The 23,659-nt window shown below is 40.8% G+C and overlaps 1 protein-coding gene across 9 annotated transcripts in view; it reads right to left on the minus strand.

Annotated features, from left to right (window-relative positions):
- The window catches only part of R3HDM2 (R3H domain containing 2), a 167,033-nt gene that overhangs the window by 17,033 nt on the left and 126,341 nt on the right, over window positions 1-23,659 (minus strand). For 5 of the 9 annotated variants that reach the window (XM_088137953.1, XM_088137954.1, XM_088137955.1 and 2 more), the window contains 5 exons: window positions 21,006-21,241; window positions 13,762-13,916; window positions 10,595-10,696; window positions 4,476-4,718; window positions 144-270 (listed from right to left, as the gene is read on the minus strand). In XM_088137953.1, the coding sequence (XP_087994079.1) occupies window positions 144-270; window positions 4,476-4,718; window positions 10,595-10,696; window positions 13,762-13,916; window positions 21,006-21,241 (863 nt within the window). The remainder of the gene's footprint in view (window positions 1-143; window positions 271-4,475; window positions 4,719-10,594; window positions 10,697-13,761; window positions 13,917-21,005; window positions 21,242-23,659) is intronic. The other 4 variants (XM_088137957.1, XM_088137960.1, XM_088137958.1 and 1 more) reach the window with 1 other exon arrangement.

Raw genomic sequence — 23,659 nt, forward strand, 5'->3', positions numbered from 1 at the left:
ACGTGTCTAGGATTCAAGCCCTATAAATAGGGTGGCTCGTCTGGGTTCCAAGAAAGGGCAAGATGGCTTAGCTCTCCCTGGCAATGCTGAACAAGTACAGGTCCCCCCCACCTTGCTTGAACACTGCTCATCTGGAGACTTACCAGGCTGCTGGGACTGTTGAGGCAGCTGTGGGCTGCGCTGGGGGCTGTAAGCCACCGGGTGCGAGAGAGGCCGGTACTGCTGGCTGGAGTTTGGATATTGCCCAGGAGGGTAGTAAGAAACCTGAATCTGCCAGAAGGAGAAAGGATGTTGTCAGAGAATAAAAACAAAGGACAAGAGGTAGAGAAGAGAGCAAGGCCGAGCTCCTAGTGGGTCAAAGGCAGGGGCTCCAGCTCTCAGTCAGTTGCAGGTAGCGTCAAGGGGACCTTTATTAGTAAGTTTGGTTGTGTTGCATTTAATGACTGTACCCCACCGAGAGTTGGTCCAGACTGGTAGTATAGACAACAAGCAAGCAAATAAGCTTCGGTGAGGGAGAGCCAGTCTCTCTTTGCAGTCTCCTAAAAGAAAACTCAGTCTTGCCCCTTGCAGCACAAACAAAATGTATCCACAAACACATATCCAAAACACTAATTATTAGTTCTTTTTTTAAATTAATTTTTATTATAAATTAATTAATGTAATTTATTAATTTTAATAAAGTAAATACAAATTTAAAGAAAAAAGTAAAGAAATGTAAAAGAAAAGTGATAAGTAAATAGGAAAGAAAGAAAGAAAGAAAGAAAGAAAGAAAGAAAGAAAGAAAGAAAGAAAGAAAGAAAGAAAGAAAGAAAGAAAGAGGCTTCCAATCTTCTTTGCAGCAGTTGTAAATGCATTTATATCTTATCCTCTCTAAGTTTACATCATGGCTCCCTTCTTTCCATATTCTATCTTTTCTAATCAGCAAACCCATAAATCACAAGTTCATTTTTTCCCCGTTTTCAGTAAAAAGTCCATAAAGGATTTTCAGTCATTGACAAATGTAGTTATTGTCTTTTCTCTAATCTAACAAGTCAATTCTGCCATGTCCGCAAATTCTGTCATCCTCACCCACCATTCCTCCACTGTGGGTATTTCAGACTCTTTCCATCTTTTTGCATGTAATAATCTCGTTGCAGTTACCATGTAGCTGTTGTTATTTGTTATTAGTTCTTTATGGTGAGGAGTACCACTGTGCTATGTTGCATGATGCTGTTGGCACCCCAGGTATATTTTATATTTATCTTTCAGTAAAATATTAAAATGGCCCAAAATAGGACCAGATCTTGTTTATTCTTGCTTGTGCTCTCTCACAGTTCTATGCAAGAGCAGAGAATCTTGCAAGATTTTAGTGAACTCACAAGATCACGTTTGATACTTTAAAATTTTTAAATTTCATTTGATTTCATTTTTTTTTAATTTAAGCATGATGAGTTTCACCTGTAGTGGTGCTGGTGTTACAATGTCTGCAAGATCTATGTTGCAATCATCATTTCATGGAATATACAGGCGTGGCATTGCGAGAATATTAAAAAAGGCTGTGGATGTAGATAGTGTAACTGGAGAAATGTTAAAATATGGATGTAACTTTCTTATGGAGTAGCTCTGCAACTTGTTTAATGTGGCTGTGTGAAGGCTGCATCTGTTCCTCATAACTGGAAGAAGGTCACTGTTGTTCTCCTATACAAATGAAAATAATAATATACAATAGTGTAATAATACAGGTGGCGGAGTGGGGGCTTGTTTATTATGCTGGGGAAGATATTTGGCTGAATTCTGATTGAAAGGGAAGGAGAGGTAACAATAAGTAAAACTTGGAAAGTGCAGTGCAACTTTAAGCCAAGAAGAGGGATGTGGGCATACTCCGGGTCCCATCAGTCACCTGGTAGGGCCCAAGAAGCATGCTTTCTCTGTCACGGCATCTCTTTTGCAGAACAGCTTCCCCCATAGAAATGGAAAGATGCAACCCTGTAGGCCTTTTAGAAGGCTGTGAAGACCTGGCTCTTCCCCCAAGCACTGTTGATGAGGATGGAGCTCTGGAGAGGTTTGTTTAATGAGGTGATAAATGAGATATTTAGGGTCCTCACCCCAGTTTCTTTTGAACCGAACTTGTATAGCTATATTTCATTTCTGTTTGCCATGCAGAGTTACTTGGGTAGAAGGGCGGCTAATCAAACAAACAAATAAAATTTGCTCTTTATCAGGTCACTGAGAAATATTTGTACATTTGTTGATTTAAAGAAAGTGTATCATAAAGTGAGTAGGCATGAATTATGGAATGTTTCCAGTGAGGTTAGTTGCTAAATGAGATAGGAGCAGCATATAATGGAAGTAAAGTATTCCTAAGAATAAATACAATCAGTTCTTCTACAGTTCTTCTACAGCATGTGCCTATACAACAAAAATTTGCTCATGTATGATTGATATATAGGGGAATGACACCACTATAGCACAAAGTATGTTCCTTTATGCATAACTTTTCTGGGTTTCAATTTTGGGCTAACAAGAAATGGCAGATGAATGTGGGGAGCACTGCCCAGTTGAATGCAATGCTTTGTTGCTTTATTTATTGCCCACTCAAATCAGTTGTTACCTGTATGCTACTTTGTTAATGTCTATTGTGCTTCTCTCCTTGTTTTGGGGTGTTATTGCTGCATAAGTGTGCTCTTCCCTGTCCCCCAAATCAGTAACCTAAGTGAAAAAATGTGCCAAACCTATTTTTTCTAGCAGCCCTGTTACTCATATTGCAGGATTTTGCATAATACTAGGGTTTCTAGGACCACAACTATCATGACAAGGCTTTTACAATGCTTAGTGAATAGTTCATCACTGAGCAAGGAGTAAGCAAGGATGTGTAATGGTTGTTTAATGTATCTATGGATAAGGAGTGCTTATGATAGAGTTAGGGGTAGGTTAATCAGGGACAGGAACATGTTATTGGCTGAGACCTTGTTTGTTGGTTGGTTTTTGAGCCTTGGAGCCAGTGTTGACTTCTGGTGACTACCTGGACAAGTCCCTGCAGTTTTCTTGGCTAGGTTTTTCAGAAGTGGTTTGCCCTTGCCTCCTTCCTAGGGCTGAGAGAGAGTGACTGGCCCAAGGTCACCCATCTGGCTTCGTGTCTAAGAACTCATGGCCTCCTGGTTTCTAGGCTGGTACCTTAACTTGAATACTTCGCAAGAAATGGTGGATACATTATATGATGCAGTGAGAAGTAGGGACCTGAAAATTCATGTAACAAAGACCAAGGGAGTTGTATTTGCCAGAGAAAGTAGGACAAACAATTTCAAGTTATACATTAAGGGCAAAAAACCTAAAGCAAACAAATGAAATGCTGTCCTTCAGAAGAATGTTTACTAAAGATGGGGAAATGGATAAGAGAAATGCAACTGCTGGCAGAAAGGTAGCATGTAGCATCTGGTCTGTTGCAAGGACTAAACATTTATTGAAGAAGTGAAAAGGGCTGTGTATAAGAGTGTCTTTGTTTAAGACCATTGTATGCAAATGAGGGGCATGAAACATTTAAGTTGAATGCAATGGGAATGGGTTACTAAAGAAATGTGTGATAAAACAAGAAGACATAGATGGGGTCAAGAATTAACAAACATTAAATGAATGTGGATTGAATACAAAAATGAGTGACCAATATGAAAGACTGCTGAGGTGAATGGTCATGTAGAGAAAACTAATGAGGTTCAAATTACAAATCAGACCTAAGATATAAGAGTGGATGGGCTGAGGGGAAGGGAAAGTCCAAGAAAAGCATGGTTGGATGGAGTTGATAAGAGCCTCAAAAGGAACAGGTGAAAAGTACAAAATGTAAAGTATAAAGCCATGTATAGTTGTGGGGGAAGCAAGAATGGCCTGCAAGTTTAGAAATGTATGCAGAGATACAGTGAATGGTTTGGTGAAAACTAGATGTAACTGTATTTCCTTCTCTTTTTTAACTCATGTCTTAATTCCTTTTGCTCACTATTTTTACTCTGTTCCTGTCCTTTGAGCAATGTTGCTATCCTAAAAGGGAAGAGCGTGATGGCTTGGTATGAACGTCATTTCAAAACTTTCAAAATTTTCTCACAAGTAATCAATGTTTATCATGAGTTGAGAGCACATTGTTCTAATTATCTGTCTTGTGATAATGTTACATGAATTCTCTTATGATTTCCTTGGATCAATTTGTTTGCAGAAAAAATAGTTGCGTATGCTCCTCTCCCATTATTTTAAAAACTTGGTATAATACACTTTTTGATTCTCATACAGATAATCATAGTACACATTTTTCCCTTGAACATTATTCCCCCAACCCGTAGTGGCTTCTCCCAATTTTAATCCAGGTTCAATAGAGGGGAGGCATGACCGCCACTCGGTGCCATAATGGAATGTATACTGGTGGACTGTATCATTCCGCTCTATCACAAGAAATCCAAAGCAGAAGACATTCTGACTGAAGCGCTAGCCCCACACTCAGTGCTGCTACTTACTTGCTGGGGAGGCTGCATATAGCTCTGGGGTTGGAGGACCTGCTGGGCTGGCGCCGTGTGCCCTGAGGCAGAGTAGTTGGAGGCAGTGATTGGCTGCCCTGGGGAAGCCATGATGAATCCTGTCTGCTGAGGATGCTGGGACATGATTGGTTGCTGGAACATGGCGGAGGACGGATCAGGTGCTTCAGTGGAGCCTTGGCGGCTGAGGCTGATCTGCCCAAAGGGGTTGCTGAGCTCATCAGCCTATGGCCAAACAAAGAAGAAAAACTGAGTGGAACAGCTGGGTCCCCAAGTAGTCTTCATTAGCACACACACAGTGCCAGCAGCAATGAAAACAGCATCAGGGCATCAGCAAAGCATACAGGGTTAGCAAGTGACCTTTTTTGGGAGGCTGAACGAAAAAAGCACAAGCACAAATTGGTGGAAAGTGGGGAAAGGGAAAGAGAAAATCCAACAATGCCACTTTAGCACCTTGATTCATCACCCCACTTGTTAATCATATTCTAGTCCTTTATACCAGATATAATTAAGAACTATTATTTAGCTCCCCAAATAAAAGAACAAGAGAATGAAAATAATAAAGTACTGATCAGCGTTTCCACACCATTAAATTAAAACCATTAAAGTGCTCAGGGAACAAATGATACTTCCATTTTTGCCAGCTTACAATCTAAATGCTATATTGGAATTTGTGTTGCAACTGTGGAAATAAGGTGAGAGAATGAGAATCCTACCCAGAAGCAGTCAAAGAAGACTGACTGACTATGTGGGCATTCCTAAAACATGCAATGCATTTTAAGAACTCGCTAAAAAAAATGCTATCCCACTGAAGTAACACAGTTTTGAAGATGACTGTTATAGAAAAGGATGTCAGGCCACCAAAACAAACCATGCAAAATGGGGAGAACTTGTTGTGGAGAAAGAGAGGGCCATTTTACAGAATTAACTGCCTATTTCAAATAATAGTAAAGGTAGGGAAAGGGAAAAGGGAACAGAAGCAAGGCTGAATGAGCCCACAACTGAACATCAGTGATTCCTTCATTCTATTATGCTTACATGATGGAAGGACCTGCTTCCAGTGGTGACTTTCATCACATATATAGCTAACACTTTGTCCTTGTCAGACTATGGTGTGCGTGCAGGAATAACACCAACTCCTACACAGCACAGTTGTTTATTAGGCAGGGTAAGACAACCTGATGCCCTCCATAAGTTTGGGCTAGAACTCATACAGTCCTTTGAAATTCTCCATGTTGGTGGGAATGATGGGAGCTAACCTAAAATGTTGTGAGAGCAATGGGTTATTTGGCCTTCAGTTAGGAATTAAGATTTGTGAGACTCAAGTGAATTACAAGTATACAGCCTGTGTGTTTACATACATACATACACACATACCCATCACAATATTCCCTTTCTGATAAGCAATGTTATACAAAGCACAGAAAGGGAGTAAAACATAGTAAGTCAAAGCAATTAAAAGCATGAAATAAAAAAATAAAAGGAAATCAAACTAAATCTAGTTTATACCAACACCAACAACCTTTGCTTCCACCAAGTCCTCCAATGTGCTTCATATATTATGTTGTTTAAACTTCTCGCCTCTTCCTTTCTCAGGATTTCATCATCTCCATCTAATTACAACTTTCTCAGTCCACCCTCTCTTCTCAGTCCCTTCACTCTTCTTTCATACTATTGTTCTGCACTTCAGGCCTCCTTCATTCTCCTTATGTGACAAAATCATGTATTTTTTCTGTACTGTTTATTCACTTCCAAATTCAACCCACATTCATTCTTGACCCATCTCTTTTTAGTTTACCACACATACTTCTTAAGGGACCATTCCTACAGCGTACAACTTATGTTTTCTTTAACATACCCACTCTCATTTCCACATAACGACGTGGGCACATGCAGGCTGTTAAAGCATGGTCATTTTTACTTATTTCAACAAATGTTCACTCTTTACAATCCACTACCTTTCTACCAGTATTTCGTATCTTAAAATTTCTCAATTTTTCCATGTTTGGTAAGCACTTACTAAAGGTAAGGTACACAAATTCATCTATTTGCTTTTGTGTTCTATTTACATATAGCTTGCATTGATCACTTCATTTTCCTTGTAAAACACAACAACTTGCCTCCACATTCCTCATATTCCTCATAGCATCATATAATCCAACATTTGCTGCAAATCATTTCAAGTCCCAACTAACCACAGGGCATTGTCTGCACATGAAAGTACACATACATTCACATCCTCAATTGACACACTTCTAACATGCCCACAAGCATTTCTTATACATTTATCAAACACACTAAACAACCAAAGGGACATTCTATATCTTTGTCTTACTCCCTGCTCAATGTTGAACCATTTGTTAAATATCCCATTTATTTTCTCAAATGGTTTACTACATTCTTAAATTTCTCAGTGAAGGAGGAGCAGAAATCTGGTCTATAGACACCCCCCCCCCCCAACCTGGCATAAAATCAGCACTGCAGTTACCAAATTTGGCTCACTGTCACTTCTCCTTCCCTTTCAATCAGAATTCTGTCAAATACCTTCTCAGGTGCTCTTAAAAAGCTACGCCTCTGTACTTATTGTCTTCACTCTTGCCACCTTTCCTTTTGTATAAGGAACAATAGCATTTTCTCAGTCATTAGACAAAGAAACAACTATCATCAGCCCATGAATTCCTACTTTCATATGCACTCAGAATTAACTTGGATGACACCAATTCATATGTTCAGACATACCTTTTAGCCCTTTCATTCATACTTAACCATACACCTTTACTTTCTTTGGAGCTATTGCATTCTTCCCCATAACATGTTTTTTCCCATTTCATTTGTTAATTTATGCTCTTTACCATTTACTCCTGTTACATTCCAAGTCTCAATCTTCCTTATGCTATGACCGTCACCATAAAGACTGACAGATACTAACTTTTATTGCCCATCACGGCTTTTGTCAGTTAAGGATTTCATATGTTTTTTTTTAATAAGCTATAAAACGTATAGGCTGGGTTCCCAGTCACAGACATTCCTACGCAACATGTAGCATTCCCTGCTAACACTAAATACAGTATCAATCCATTTTGGCCAGGATGCCACAAGCACAACCAAAACCCAGTTCTGACCCAAGCAAGGTCAAATTATTTTATGCAAGCTAGGTTCAAGATTGCATAAAACACTTGGAGGTACATGCATCTTACTGAAACACATGTATGATGCCTAAGTGTTTAAGTTATCTGGTACAGCCTTCCTGGACTTGCAGTCCCATATTCCTCTAGGCCAGTGTTGTCCAAACTTGGCCACTTTAAGATGAGTGGACTTCAACTCCCAGAATTCCCCAGCCAGCATAGCTGGCTGGGGAATTCTGGGAGTTGAAGTCCACTCATCTTAAAGTGGCTAAGTTTGGATAACACTGCTCTAGGCAGTGTGGTCATTATGAATCCTGACTTCGGGATTATGGAAGTTGAAGTTGGCACGTCTAGATATCATCTGCCTGAGTAAGCTTTTAGAAACAGCAAAATCCTCTTGGTACATACCGGCAAGGGCACTCCTGCTTGTGCCCACTGAAAACTGCTGGGGACAAGAGCAGAGCCACCAGCAGAGTGGCGAGTGATCGCATCTGTTTCCCTCTAGCCCCAGCAAGTCTCTCTGCAAATTGCTTGCTAATCTAGAATGCCTCTTTAACTACTTTTCCATCTCAGTATATTATTACAGTGTGTGTTTGGGAGAATGGGCAGAGGGGCAGGGAGAGAGAGGAAAGTGAAATGCATCTTAGGACTCTTATCATTCTTGCATCTCTCTGACTAACAATTACAGTCTTTACAATTCTCTTTATTTGTCAAGATCAGATAGACTATAGCCCAGAAAAAAAGCATCAGAAAAAGCAGAAAGCTTCTTTGCGGGGGGGGGGGGGGAAGGAAGCAAGATTAGCCAGCCATCACTCCTTTTAGCACTACGAAGCTTCTGTCATCCAGAGTCTGTCTTAGAAATGGAGCGAGGGAAAAACTGCTGCCCATTTAATAAGCAAAGCAAGAGAAAAACAAAGGTCCCTCATTTTATACAATCTCATCCGGCAGACAAGAGAAATGAGTGCCACCTGGTGGCTGAGATGGCCAGCTTTTTTGCAAAATACTAGGAAACTACCTTTGTTCCACACAATTATGGGCAACTGCTTCACCTTTAGTATTGGGATCCGATATGAGGAGTGCTAAAAGGGAATCTAACTCAGTCACAGAACTGAGTAGCGTCCTGTAAAGAGCCTATAAGCCTCAGTTCAAAGGATTCCCCTTTTTCTTTTCAGGGTCTCTTCCTATATCCCTTTCAATGCATGATCTTGCTTTTTCCACCAAACAAACTTCTGAACTTATGTCGTCATAGAGACACCCTTGAGAGGTGGGACTGGGTGCAGTTTCCAAATGTACACTGGGTGACAAATAAATGTATTTATTTATTGCAGTTAGACTTGTGAAAGCATTTCTAGCTTTTACAGGGCAATCCTGCAAATGTTAATTCATAACTGCTAGCATAAAATGCATGTTACAGCCAATGGACAAACAAACGTGCTGGCTGGGGAATTCTGGGAGTTGAAGTCCACACATCTTCAAGCTGCCAAGGTTGAGAAACACTGCTTTAGAAGAAGAGGAGGATGTTCAACAATGAGGTAAGGGAGCCTTGTCTTGGATGGAAACAAACAAACGAACAATACCTAAACATGTAACTTTCTGTTCTCACTCATCTACTTATTCCTGCGTTCTTTAAAACAGAGGCTGGCACATAAGAAATCTACAGCTGTGCGTTCTTTAGAGCTGCTCCCTTCATTTCTCTAGCAGCAGGAGGCAGACATGGCATTCACTCTTGCAATACCGGGAGGGAGCTAGGGTGGAGAGGTAACACCTCGTCTCAAGTCCCTAGGCAAGCTTCTCGGGCTGAGGGAAGTACTGAACCTGGGTCTTCCCTGTCCTGCCTTGTGAAGTGGAGTGAATTTGAGGTTAAGCGGCACACAGGGCCTTGAGGTGGATTTGAACTTTGCTGCCAGCCCCTGCTTTGCATGCCACTTGGTGATAGGGGAAACCATGCAATGAAAACATGGCAAGGATGACACGGTGGACTCTGCTCATCTGTCATCCATGATGTCACAGGCACTACCCAAAAGGTGACTACATGCCCAGAGTCCATCCGAGTTGGGCAGCTATAACAAATTTAAATAAACAAACAAATCAATAAAACATTTCTGTCAACATAGAAAAACACAGTGGGCCTGCTGGTTTGGGAATTACATCTTACTTTCCCAGCTATGATAACATGGTACAGACAATGGTTAAGTTATCTGGTACTGAGATACCAAAGTTCAAGTTCTCATGGAGCTCATTGTGTAAACTCTCTCCTCCCATCCAACCTACTTCTTAAAATTATTGCTGTGGAGATAAAGTTGGAGGATATCCCCATCTGAGGCACCTTGAGCTCTCAGAAGATGGGATATGCAGTAAATGCAGTAAATAACGGCAGATAAAATAACCACAATCAGCAGCAGCAGCAGCAGCCTTTTTGGAGAAAACATTTGGATCTCATGCAACAATTTAATAAGGTTATACTTGTCTCATTATAAACAGATACCCAGAAAATATCTTAAAGTGAAGCTTCAGGTAGTGGTGTTAGTGTGCAATAGTGTAATGGTAGGTGGGAAAGACCTTGGGAGACTGGGCCAAGAAACTCTGCCCAGGGAACAATCAGATAAGAGACAGCACAGCCCATAGCTGGAAAGTGGGCAGGGCAAGAGCCTCAGAAAGGGCCCTCCCTAGTTTCTTGGGCTGTAAAGGTGACGGTGGGTGAACTGTACTTTCAGACTTGCAAGATTCTGTTAATGTAGCTTTACAATAAAGTAGAAGTAGCTCCTCCGGTCATGCTTCCTGTCTGGTCTACCTAGTAAGGTTGACAAATAGTTTAATGCTGTGTTACGAGAACAATCCTTATATTCTACCTTACTGTCTTTAAAAGGACCCCAAAAGCGGTTGATAAGATCAGCTTGGGTGTACAGTACATAAGTGGGTAAGCAAAGCAGAAATACATGCCGAGAAAAAGACAGCAAGAAAGAGGGTTTTTAATACCATGTTGTACTGCTGGGGTGGAGAGACTGGCAGAAGGACTTGGGGGCAGGAGCTTGGAGAGTACTGAACTGGCTGCGGAGAGGACTGCAATGCTGGGACCGGCTAAGAGATGAGCAGGAAGGGAAAAGGGAAGGGAGAGGGGGAAGAAACAGGTGGGAAAAAAGGAGAGGAAAAAATGTAGAAGGACGTTAGTAACTGCATATACGTATAGACGAGCAATTTAAAAGCTCCACCAGTGACTGAGCTGTTTCCACCCCACTCCCCCTGCAATCTATTTTAGGGCAAGAAAACCAAGAAACCGGTGCTCTGGAAAAGTCTGGCCAAAGGAAAAGGGCAGGAGGAGTTGCATAGTCTTGGATAATCATCTCTGAGAAACCTGAGAATGTGAGGCATATATCTATGGCATATAATGTGAAGCATATCCATCCATCCATCCATCCGCCCAGAGCTGCTTAATGAGATGGGTGGCTATATAAATGTGATGTGTGTGTGTGTGTGTGTGTATCTCAATCAATCCATCGCAGCAGAAGCAAGCGTGCAAACATCCAGCAAGTTTCATAGAAAAGAATGAGATGGACAACCAGACCCTGAATCACTGCAGAGTTCAGGAAGCAAGCTTCTCCTCCTAGATGGATCTTAGACCATCTTCTGGATTTTTAAGCTTTGTAAGGGGGGGGGGAGAAATTTCATCCCCAATCAGAGCAACGATTTACCTATTTCCATGTGGGAATTGTTACATAATCTGCAATTCTACACAGCTCGCTAAGCTGGAACACATACATTTAAAGCGATGCAGAATAAATGAAAGCTTATTTATTCAAAATGCTTGTTCTGCTTTTCTCAGAGTGAGAAAGCGAATGGGGATAAATATCACTGGATGGTCTAGAGGGATGCAGTCAAATAAGGGGAATAAAATGGAGTAAATATCTGGCAGGCTACTTCGGTGTCTCTATCGGCTTTGAGGAAAATATCATATGGCCCCTCTATCCTCAGGAAAGCAGTCAGGAAAGTCAACAGAAGGGCCTACCCCAACCTGGCCATCCTCCAGATGGATGTACTTCGATTTCCAAAACTGTCAGCACCAAGTATGCTGGCTGGGGGATTTGAAGTCAAATACATCCAGAAATTGCTTGAGTTGGGGAAAGCTGAACCCTTCCCATGAGTTTAAAAATTATACTGCCTTGGATTCTTCTTCTACTTGGAAATATGGAGGACTAGAAACCAGAACATAAGTGTAGTTTCCTTTTCAGACATTAAGACACATTAGAAAAATACAAAATATGCTTTTTGAGGGCATGCTATTTGCTGGGATGGAGCAATGGAGGTCTTTAATAAATAGGATTGACTAATTTGGTACTTGTGATGAAGTCAGTCCAATTTCTTCAGTAAGATTATAAAGTTTAAAGATAAAAAAGCAACAATGTTGGCTATGAGTAAAAACACATTAATACAATACTTTATATTCTCTTCCTGTCCCATTTCTAAGTTTAAAAAAATTATCTTGCCTAACAAAAAGTTCTTGAAAACTTGCTTACTTTGTGCTTGCCTTAATATACAATAGAATTTCCAAATGTATTATTGCTTCTTGAATCTGATAGGAATACTTATATCCCTTTCCCCTTTAAAAGACATGTACTGCTTCTAAAGCCAGATAACAAAGCCCTTTTGTTCCTCTGCTCATGGGTTCCAATCTATACTGTGAAGAGTACTCTCAAGTATGCACAGGACTGCAGCCATAGTAATAGTAGTAAGTTAAATAGAGAGCCAGTTTAGTGTATTGGCAAAGGCTCTGGCCTAGAAACCAGGAGACTCTGAGTTCTGGGCCTCCCTGAGGCATGGAAACCAGCTGGGTGACTTTGGGCCAGTGGCACTCTCTCTGCCCAACCCACCTCACAGGTTCGGATGGCCCCTACCCTAGTGGCATTTCAAAGGGCCCTGAAGATGTGGCTCTTCTCCCAGGCCTTTGGTGAGGATGCCCCTTTCTTTTTTTCCCTTGTTCCCATTCCGGTTTGTTTCCTTTGCCATCTCTGCTCTTTTGTTTTGTGTTGGTTTTGTGTTTTTGTATTGTACTTTGTTTTTAAACGTTTTTAACAATTTGTAAACCACCCAGAGTTGCTGGGAGTTGGGTGGCATATACATTTTAATCATCATCATCATCATCATCATCATCATCATCACCACCACCACCACCACCACCACCACCACCACCACCACCACCTGGACCAAGCTATTAAGTATACACCTAGGTCCTACAAACCATACATATTCTATAATGGGTCAAGCATGACCTCTGCACAACAAAATAAACTCAGCAAGGCAAGGTATCAGGGCAGGACTCATCCATGCTACATGATTAAACTTGATATATCTTGACATGAGCACACAAATCTATCTTGAAGGTGAGGAGATACGTATGCACCTATCAGCACCTCCTTAGAGAAGCTGCATCTTTTCTTGGGCATGTACGTAGCTACATGATACCAAGAAATGCAAGAAGTGCCAACAGGGTGCAACAAAGGACTTTGGAGCAAGTACGAGCACGCTGCTAGTGCCTCCTTAACTCAGACACATATTTTCTACAATGCAAGCCCAGGAAAGGAAGTGCTGGCAGGTGCAGCATGTACCCCTGTTCTGCCTGTTCAGAAGCACCTTTTCCGCTTCAGACCTTAAGCCCAGCACATCCCTAATGAAGAATCTAAAGAATTAAAGAATCGAAAGAATCGAAAGAATTCTTCATATTTCTATTGATGCATCTTGAAAACCTCCTCAAGGGAGCAAGTTCAGGACATCATTCTTCACTGCATTTTCCCATGTTGTGTAGGATCCACTTGAGTAATAGCAAAAAGACAAAACGCTTTTTAAGGAGGAAGGTAAATGCAGAATGTATTTTGGCTCTAGAGCACCAAGTCTTATTAAAAAAAAATCCTACTAAAATTTTTGAGGGTCACCTCAAAATATACATGGCAGGAAACCAGGCATGTCTCAATTTTATAGCACAATCTACGTAGAAGGTGGAGAGTCTAGGAGGACTAATTTGTGCACAAGCTCATAAATGTTATTCAAGCGTCATATAAGCATTTGCAAGTGCCCTACTGACCACTACTTCCTTAGTAAGGAGCCACAAGGAAGAGCTCACCACACAAAGGTGACATTGAACAATGACTCACCTGCGATATGATGTGATTAGTCATTGCCGGCTGTTGCTGCGGTGTGGGTGGAAGTGGTTGCTGCTGCGGTTGCTGAGCAGCACATGGCAAGAGGCCTCGGCCAGGCTGAGCAGAGGAGACTTGACTGCAGGCTTCAGGCGTACTTAGAGACAGACCTTCATAAGAAAACAAAATGAAGTGGGTAGGTGTGAGCAAAGGCTCTGCTTTCTTTCTGAAAGAAGAAGTGCCAGGGTTCAACAGTGCCTAGAAAACACACTTTAAGGGTTCCAAAACCGGGATTGTGTGCAGAAATGTGTCTGAACGTACCCATTTCTCCTTAAACCTGCCTATTATTAATTCATCTAGTCCAGGTCTGAGCTGGGATATTCGATCGGTTGATGCTGAGCCTAAGCTTCACTGAAGTCTTGGTGATAATTTCACTGTTTTACTGATCTCTGTACATTCTTGTGAGCTCCTATGAACAGTCTAGAAAATAGTTTCATAGCAAATTCATAAGAAAAATAAAATTGTGCAAAGAATTTGGAGGTTGAAATTGTCCATCACTGAAACACCTCTGTTGGGTGTACCAGAAATGATCTGATCATAAAGTAGACTGTTGCAAAGCTGAACCGCTTCTGATCTTTCGATCTATTGACCATAACAAATTTTACTACTACAAACTTGAAATAGTGAGGGTAGAATGGGATGTTCCAAGGACAGAATGTTTTAAGCTTGAAATGATTAACAATAACATCCTGTATACTCCTATTTCACATCGAAGACTACCATGGATCCCATCCATCCAGCAAATCATATTTCACAATATAGCAATACAACAAAGCAAAGCTGAGTGAGGACTGCATTTCCAACTTCCTCAGAAATCTTTGAATGAGTTTGTTTTTTGGAGCTTCTGTCTCTCACACATGCAGTCAATCACTCCTCTACTACTGCATCTAAAAACTTCTTTCTTAGTAACAATAAATATCTCTACTCCAAAAGTAGAGACTTCCAATTAGGAAGAAATGGCTTCCAAATAAATTTAGCACAGAGGATGAAAAGCAACATTTGGGCAAGCCATTCCAATGTATACAATACATTCCAGTCAGAGAATCTGGTAAAATTAGAAATATTTTTGTACTGAGTGCAGAGCTGACGTTTTATCTGATGCTAGCCGTAATTATTTTCATATATTCGCACAGTTCGGAGTTTGCGATCAGCTTCATCTGCTGTTGAACTCTGTCTCCATATGCTTTTAAAAACACATTAAACACATTAGCTGTGTTATACATTTACCCCAAGTGGCATAGGTGTTTTTAAGAAAAAATCTCCATGGCACACAATCAAGATGCATTTTTCACTTTTTTTTTTTTTTTTACACAAAATATAAAAAGTGGACACATGTAGCATTAAGCCACTGGAGAAAAAGGAGGCTATAAAGTAAAATATGCACCAGCATATATTTCTATATATGTATTTATGCTGGTCTTTGACCGTAATAAAGATCTGATTTGATTATACGTATGAAAATTATTTTTATCCTCAGTGATGTTCCTATATATCAAATGCATTGACTCACAATGGATTCACACTACTGAAACGGATTCAGACTGTCTCCCGCTATATTATACATCATTTACTTTTTATTATAGGTAGTTCTTGAGTTACGATGGCAGCTGGGACCAGAATTTCTGTTGCTAAGTGATGTGGTTGTAAAGCAAAATGTCACATGACCGCATCATTTAGCGACGGCAATCCTGGCACTCCCTGTTGCCTTTGTTAACCAAATCCCACCAGTCATTAGCTGAGGACCCACCCTGATCCAAGCCATTCCCAGCTTGGCCCTGAGCCTTGGTTCTTCCAAGGTAACAGACTGCCTCCCCTTCAACTCCCCCCACTGCCTATTCTCCCCCGCCCCTCTCTCCCTTTTTGGCTGTTCTGTGAGGGGGTTTCTTGGCATGCCATGGCTCTGGGTCTGCAAGAAGCCCCTGACCGCAGTGCAGCATGAAGCTCCAGCTGCCCCAGGAAGTCCCAGCTGTCCCAGCCAAGCCACGTGGTGCGAAGCCCCAGCTGCAGCTGGCCTTGCCACCCTGCACTCCATGGCCCCTGCCGCCTTGCACTCTACTACCCCAGCTGACTTTTGCTGTCTTCTTGCTCCCATTGAGGCATGCCAAACCTGGCCCTTTGCGAGGCAGCTGCTTGCCACATGAGGCCTTCTTCCCCAGGTCTTGCAAGGAAACCACCATGTGCAACCTTGGGAAGAAGGTCTTGTGAAGGGCCAGGCTGGGCACCAAGGGCAGAGATGGGGGAGGAGATAGGTGGGTGGGGGGAGTTGAAGTGCCCCTGCGGTCCTAAGTTTGGGTAGGTTGCCAAGCACCCGAATTTTGATCATGTGACCATGGGGGTGCTGCAACAGCCGTAACTTCAGGGACCAGGTATAAGTACCATTTGTTCAGTGCTGTTGTAACTTCGAATGGTCACTGAACAAATGGTCATAACTTGAGGACTACCTATATATGTAACCTAGTTTAACCTACTGTGCTAAAATCTTGATAGCTTCTGCAAATCATATGCAAAATCTGAAGTTTCAATACACAGATGCTCTACTAGGAAATAGAAAGGTGCTTTGTAGTTTATTTCTTCAAATCAGAAATATTAGTATCTTCAATTTAACAAAACAATGTTACCATTGTTGCTGTTTTTAAATTTCTAATGAAACAAAATAAGTTTGGTATAACTCAAGATCTTTCATCCACCATCTACACGGGTAAGAAGTGCTTAGCTTGATCAGAACAAAGGGGAGAAAATAACATTTGTTCTCTGATGTGACCCACTATATATATCTACAAAGCACTACTATCCAGTGGCCAGGTAAGTTTTCAGTTTAAAAGTTGGGGAGAATTAGTCTCCCAAAACTTTGATTCTGCCTGCAGCCAAGAGATGGTGCCATCCCAAATGTGATTAATAACTATCCTTGACAGAGTAGTGAGATAGCCCAAATCTGCACAATAGGCCTTAAGGAGAAAGTAGGATTCCAAATCTTATACAAGCAAATCAAATATTAGCCTTGGGGAGGAAAAAAACAAACAGATGACCTGATTACTTGATCACCCTGTTCTGTATCCCTACTTCTGGGTTAATTCTAAGATGTGTCTTCTTTATTTCAAGCTCAATATTCCAGACAACCCCTTCCCCCACAACTCTTTATTTTCCCTGTACAGGGAGACTTTCAAAGCTCTCTTTCTGACTTTAATGGTATGATCATAATTACAGTGGCATTTGAGCACCAGTAGGCATTAACTGGCTTTTACTCCCACAAATATTCTTGCAAGGGACAGAATTATCATTGCCACTTCCCCTGATGGATGCAAAGGATTCAGGAAATATTTTACATCCATTTACTTTTTGTTCATGTAAAGAGCCAACATCCAACACCACCTAGGTCTCAAGCCACTGTACTTTGGACCTTCCTTTGGATAATGACTGCTCTGCTCTGTTATAGCACTGAAGGGTACCCACATTAGGAATTCATCTACACAAGCTGTTTTCTTAAGTAAGTCAGAAAAAGCTGATTCCAGCCATCTGGTCTAGGACCCAAACATGACTCCACTTCTTTGTTTTGTCCCAGAAAATCACTGCATAATTAAAGAGCTGATTCACATGTGATAGAGAATATAAGTTTTTCCTAGATGTTTGAGACCTATAGACAACCGGAAGTTGTTTTTTTTTGGTGGCATATATCCTTACGATATTTGTGCATTGTGATTTAACTGCACATACAATAAATATTCTAAGACAACTGTGTATGAAGCTATTTTAGCCTTTCCACAACTGTTATAAGTAATATTGACTTACCGTTCAGGTTTACCACCAAAAGACACAGAATGATGCTGTTGCTACCTATTATGAAACAATACAGCATGTTCTTACCAATAAATTACTTTTTTCCACCCTAACTGGTCCCTATTCTTCTCGTATATGGCATATGCAATTGTGTTGAAAAAAACAACAAACAACACAGTGTTAAAATAAAATAAATGGTAAATGGCAAAGTAACCTGACATTTTGCTTCATATTTTACCTATATTGCTAGTATTTGGACTTTGGTTACCTGTTAGCCTCTTCCTATTCTGTAGAGGAAATTCTACATAAATGATGAAATGAAAATGTCAAACTACCAGCCCCTGTACTTGCCCAAAATAAGTGGATCTTAACGAATGATTGCTATGCAAAAAGAAAATTATAATGAAGTAGACTTCTGTTGCAAAAAAATTCAACCAAACCCACCATCTACTCTTCTTCAAAAGGATACGATGGATTCACTTGACACAGTCTTTGGTTAAAATAGTTATGCTTCAAGGATAGAAAGAGAACCAAGCCTTAAATGTTGGCTTAAGGAAATCATGTATTTGCTTGTAGATACGTCATAAATATTTGTACAAGTATCTACACAATTCCTCTTTTGTGGGTTTTTCAGGGTTTGTTGCTGTAAAAGGAGGAAGCGTTTTTGAGATATTTGCATATTCAAAATCAAGAATCTGAATAATCAACCATTTCTGCACTGAGCAATGATAGTTGGACAATAACATAAATGGTTCTTTCCAGTTCTGTGGCTGGGAGTAACATGATCTCCGATATCAATTCAGGAAGCTAACAAATGAAATGTATTTTATCTCCTCCAAATGTATTTTATCTACATCCTACTGACCGATAGGAACTGTACCCCAAAACATCTAAAGATTGCTAGTTGGGAGGTTCCTGATGTGACAGAAGAAAGAATCCTAACTCAAACTGGTAGCAGGGAGGAGGTTCTAAAGTAGTGACAGCCAATAAGGGAAATGGTGGCAATAAACAGGCTTGAAGAAAGGGGAACATAATCAGGAACAGGACTAGAATTTCAACCTACTGACACCCAGTTGGGTCTGAAATGTCAACCCAGACATAGAAATTTCCTTTCTGCCACTAATTATGCACTCAAACTCCTACGTAAGGGAGTAGGCAGCACCATCCAAATTGTATTCTGTACCACACAGGTCTGTGTCTATTGTGCTACTACTCCAAAATAAGTCCAGCATGAAGGGGAAATCCAAGCTGTGTAATCAAAATACCGCACAATCAATACATTTAATTATACATCTCTTTGATAATACTTTACAAAATAGTACTTTTTGTGAGGGCAGAAATAACTACTTGCTTAAAGCCACCCCATGAATTTATATTTGAGACTTCCTATGCTACAACTCATGCTTTTGGTCACAATCCCACACAAGTTCTCAGTGTTCTTCTTTTCATTACATAATATATATATGTACCAATTGCCATGCAGCACTCCTCCACCACTCTCTTCACGTGGGAATAATATGACAGAGAATAATGGAAGGAGGAAAGGGACAAAACTTAGTTATTTGTGGGATAATGATGGTTGAGCAATTAAAAGTAACCAGTGGAGATAAAACTAAAGGACCAACATAAAAAGGAGCAGCGTTTATTGTGCATTTTTATTACAGTTTTTGTACAAATGAGATAAAATAAAAATTTTGAGAATAGACATAACTAAATTACTCAGCAACACAGCCTATTCTCAGTGCTTTAGTTGTGAAGCCACCCTGATTATTGGATGCCTGCCTGGATGCTTTCTTCTCCGACTTAAAAGCTATGCACATAGGTTAAAAATGTGTGTCAAGTAGCTTGACACACACAAAGACAAAACTAGAATGTCAACATTCTTTGATGCAAAGACCAACTTTTCATGCATTTGAGCAACCAGATGGATGACAGGATTTTTCTCCAACACCATGCTGACTACGAAGGCAGGAGATCATGTTCATAAACAAGTGCGCTAAAGGAAAGCAAGGCAGAAGAAATAAACAAAGGCATTTCAGTGCCTGCCCTTGAAGTAAACAGGTTGTGTAGATGGATGGTTAAATATGAGTCATCTCTAGTGCTGTAGAAAGCAACAGTAAGAGAGGAGACATGATGTTATTCTGTACCACCCCCTATATTGACACATCCCTATTTCTGAGCTCAAGAAGATGAATTAGTACATCTGTAAATGCATCATCCACCCTTATACACAACATATGCTATATAATGCTGCAGAGTGATGGAAGAGGATCTTGGAAGTGCATTTCCTTTCATCTTGATATGACTGGGCAAAGAGATAACAATATGCTTGTTTATAACAAGATGTATCAATAGAATGTATTTATTCTACTTATCCATATGAATACCAAAGTATCAACTTTAATAGCTGATGATAGTGTTAAATAACACTGAAGGAACTTCTCCATGCACTGCTTCTCAGAAGTGTATTTAATGGTACCAACATTTCCCAACCTGATGCCTTGTTGATGTTTCAGACTACAGGCTGAACATCTCTATTACTGACATGCTGGGTAGGTAAAATCACATTTTCTAGCCTTGTTTACAGTCTGACATGGCATAACAGATCAAAAACTCATCTTTTCAACAATTTTTTAAGAACCACCATCATTCTGGGTTGCATATATGGAAGCTCAGCAATTTTCTTATGACCTGTTTCTAGATGGGAACGACTTAGTTTTTACTGAATTGCACACTAATTAAAACAGGTAGAAATCTCAGAACGAAATTACAGAATTTTGAATGCTGAATTCTTTATCCGAGAGAACTAGACAAGACTTATTTTTGGACATCATTCTCATAGATGGTTATCGTGTAACAGGACTTTGTGGAGTCAGCAGCCATCAACACTGAAGCCTCTACCAGATGAGTGTGACACATATGAACAGCTCAAGGGGAAAAAGGAAGACTAAGCATTATCACGGTGGGTTGCTTTTAGATGTGAACATTATTTTAAGCAGGCACAACAGCTAAAAAGAGGCTTCGTGAAACCCAATACGCAGAGCTCAGAAATGAAATTTCATCATGTTTAAAGTGGTTCTGATTGGGTTAAAAACAAAACAAAACAGAAGATATTTTGTCAATGAGGCCAAACATTTTGATCATCTCTGGAATGGGACAGAAGCCTTGATACCAGCTTGTCCCCTGTTGCTGACTCTATTTCTCGCAGCTAACATTACTACTATCCAGTGCAAATGTTTCAGGGTGATTTCTAGCTGCTTCCTCTTCAAGGCTTTTGATTTCTATAGTGTTAAGCAATGTCAATGCCATAAGATGTGGGCTGGGACCCATTGGAAGAGAGAGAGGATTACCCCAAGACAAATTCATCATAAACTTAGAATCTCTTATTTTACTTGAAGAAAAGCAAATAAAGAACATAGAGATACCTGGCCTGACAGTCCTGCTGGCGCCATTCCCTTTGCCAATGCCACCAATGCTATCTCCTCGTGTCAAGATGGAAATGCCACTGAAGCTGCTGGCTTTGGTGACCGGAGGCCGCAGATTGCGGGTCGAGCCATCAGAGTCTGTGCTGCTCCATGGCCGGGGCTCCAAGGATTTCATATCACTCTCTGTGCTGCTCTGGCGGCTGCCCGAAGCCCGGCTGAGCCCATCTCGGTTACCCCTGTGTCAGGGATGACAGTGGTTAACGTCATCAAGGACAAGAAAGACACAGCATGTCTGAACATTCAAGATGTCAATGTTTTGGTATTGGAAGAGCAGACAAATGAGCACAAGTAGCTACACTGAAAAGGGCCAGCTCAGAGCTGCTGGCCTTCAAACAGACTAACGTGTAGGCAGATGGACCTTACAGGCTGCTCCTGGAGAAACAGGCTTCCTTACATACAGAATGGTCAGCATCACAGTATTTGGTGACAATCAGAAACCGAGACCTAGATCTAAACTGCCCTGCAAGTGCACTGATAGCAAGTGCTTTAACCAAAAATGCAGGATGAGTTCAAGCATTCCCGTGCCCTGACGTCAGAATTTGGGTATCCCTCCTAGCTCAGGCAGCAGGTGTCTCCAGCAGTCAGTTGAACTTAGGGCAGTGTAACTATTAGTGAGTAAACTGCAGCATGGGCATCGTGAAACCTTCCCTTTTGTGCTAGATAGTTACTGGGATGTTTCCTCAGGTAGCACATACCTATAACTACTGCTTACAAACATTGCCAAAATACTCAGGGCTCAAAACAGAATCTGTTCACCATCACTAAACAAGAACAAATTGGTGAGAACTGGAAATGTAGCTGGAAGAAAGTGTGAAAATATCGGCAGTGTGGTTGGTATGTGAGAAGGTACAAATGAGAAACAAGGTTGTTCCTAAATTTCAGCAGGACAGAATTAGACAAGTTAAGTGGAAGAAGTTTATTAAAATTACAGGGGGTTATATATCAGCAGGGAAATACCCCTTTGAGAGCAGAAATGCTTAAGCCTTCAAGAATACAGTTCAACAAAAGTTCCCAAAGAAAAAAACAATTCGGAAATAATACAATACAAATGCAAATGCAAAATACTTTAATGACCAAGTATAAAATATATACAAGGAATTTGTCTTTGGTGACGAACAACAAGATCAACAGTGCGTTTGGATAGCAACATAAAAATAATAAACAATAACACTACACAGTAAAATAACTTTTTCAAAGGGAGAAGCCACTGTCCAGCACATATCGAGTCATGTAGTGTTTAACAGAGCAATGGCACAAGGGAAAAAACTATTCTGATATCTAGATGTTTTAACATATGGTGCTCTGTAGCGCCGTCCTGAAGGAAGAACTTGGAAGTGTTTATATCCAGGTTGGGAAGAGTCTGCAGATATCCTCTCTGCCCTCCTTTTGATCCTCACAGTATAGAGTTCTTCTATAGAAGCCAGGCGGATTGCAATTATCCTTTCTGCAGACTTAACTATCCGTTGGAGTCTGAGTCTGTCCTGTTTGGTGGCAGAATCAATGATTCTGTTTGGAGGAACAGATAACAGACTCAATGATTCCCCTGTAAAACTGTACTAAGAGCTCCTGGGATAATTTAAACTTCCTAAGTTGACGCAGGAAGAACATCCTTTGCTGTGCCTTTTTAATGATGGCTGTAATGTTAAGCATCCATTTCAGGTCTTGGGAAATACAGAACCCAGGAACTTGAAGGACTCTACCACTGATACTGGTCTGTTGAGTATGGTAAGGGGAGGAGTATTAGAAGGATTCTTCCTAAAGTCCACAATCATCTCCACGGTTTTAAGTGTATTCAATTCCAAGTTGTTATGACTGCACCACAAGACCAGTTGTTGAACCTCCCGTCTATATGCTGACTCATTTCCATTTTGAATTAGACCAATAACAGTTGTATCACCTGCATATTTCAAGTTTTTACTAGAAGAGTCTTTTGAAATGCAGTCATTGGTATAAAGGGAGAAAAGCAGCGGGGAAAGCACACATCCCTGAGGGGCACCTGTACTGATTAACCGGGTACTGGATGTAGTTTTGCCTAGCCTCACATGTTGTTTCCTACCTGTTAGAAAACTGATTATCCACCTACAGGTATGGTCAGGCACAGTAAGCTGGATCAGTTTGCTGTAAAGAATTTCTGGTATAATAGTATGAAATGCTGAGCTGAAGTCCACAAAAAGAACTTGTAAGACTCTGGAAATTCAAGGTGTTGCAGAATATAGTGCAAGGACATATTAACAGCATCATCCACTGACCTGTTTCCACGCTAACCAAACTGCAGTGAGTCTAACAGGGGATCCGTGATGGCTTTCAAGTGAGCCAACACTAACCTCTCAAAGGTCTTCCCGACCACAGATGTCAGTGCAACAGGTCTGTAGCCATTCAGCTCACTAATGGAGGATTTCTTAGGAACTGGGATGATTGTAGAGCTCTTAAAACAAGAAGGGACATAACCCATTATGACGGATACCCCGGGGTGATGTATCCTTAGTTCTCTCTCTGGGTTCTTTTCCTGCTGGTTATGTGCAAGCGTGATGACAGAGTAACTTGAAAGGCAAGCAGGTTTTCGACCAAGGCTTTACTCAATGCTCCAAAAGGGT

The sequence above is a fragment of the Python bivittatus genome, unplaced genomic scaffold (assembly GCF_059951505.1).
Source record: "Python bivittatus isolate LINGU-HERP-01145 unplaced genomic scaffold, Pbiv_v1 ctg000220_np1212, whole genome shotgun sequence".
Taxonomy (NCBI): domain Eukaryota; kingdom Metazoa; phylum Chordata; class Lepidosauria; order Squamata; family Pythonidae; genus Python; species Python bivittatus.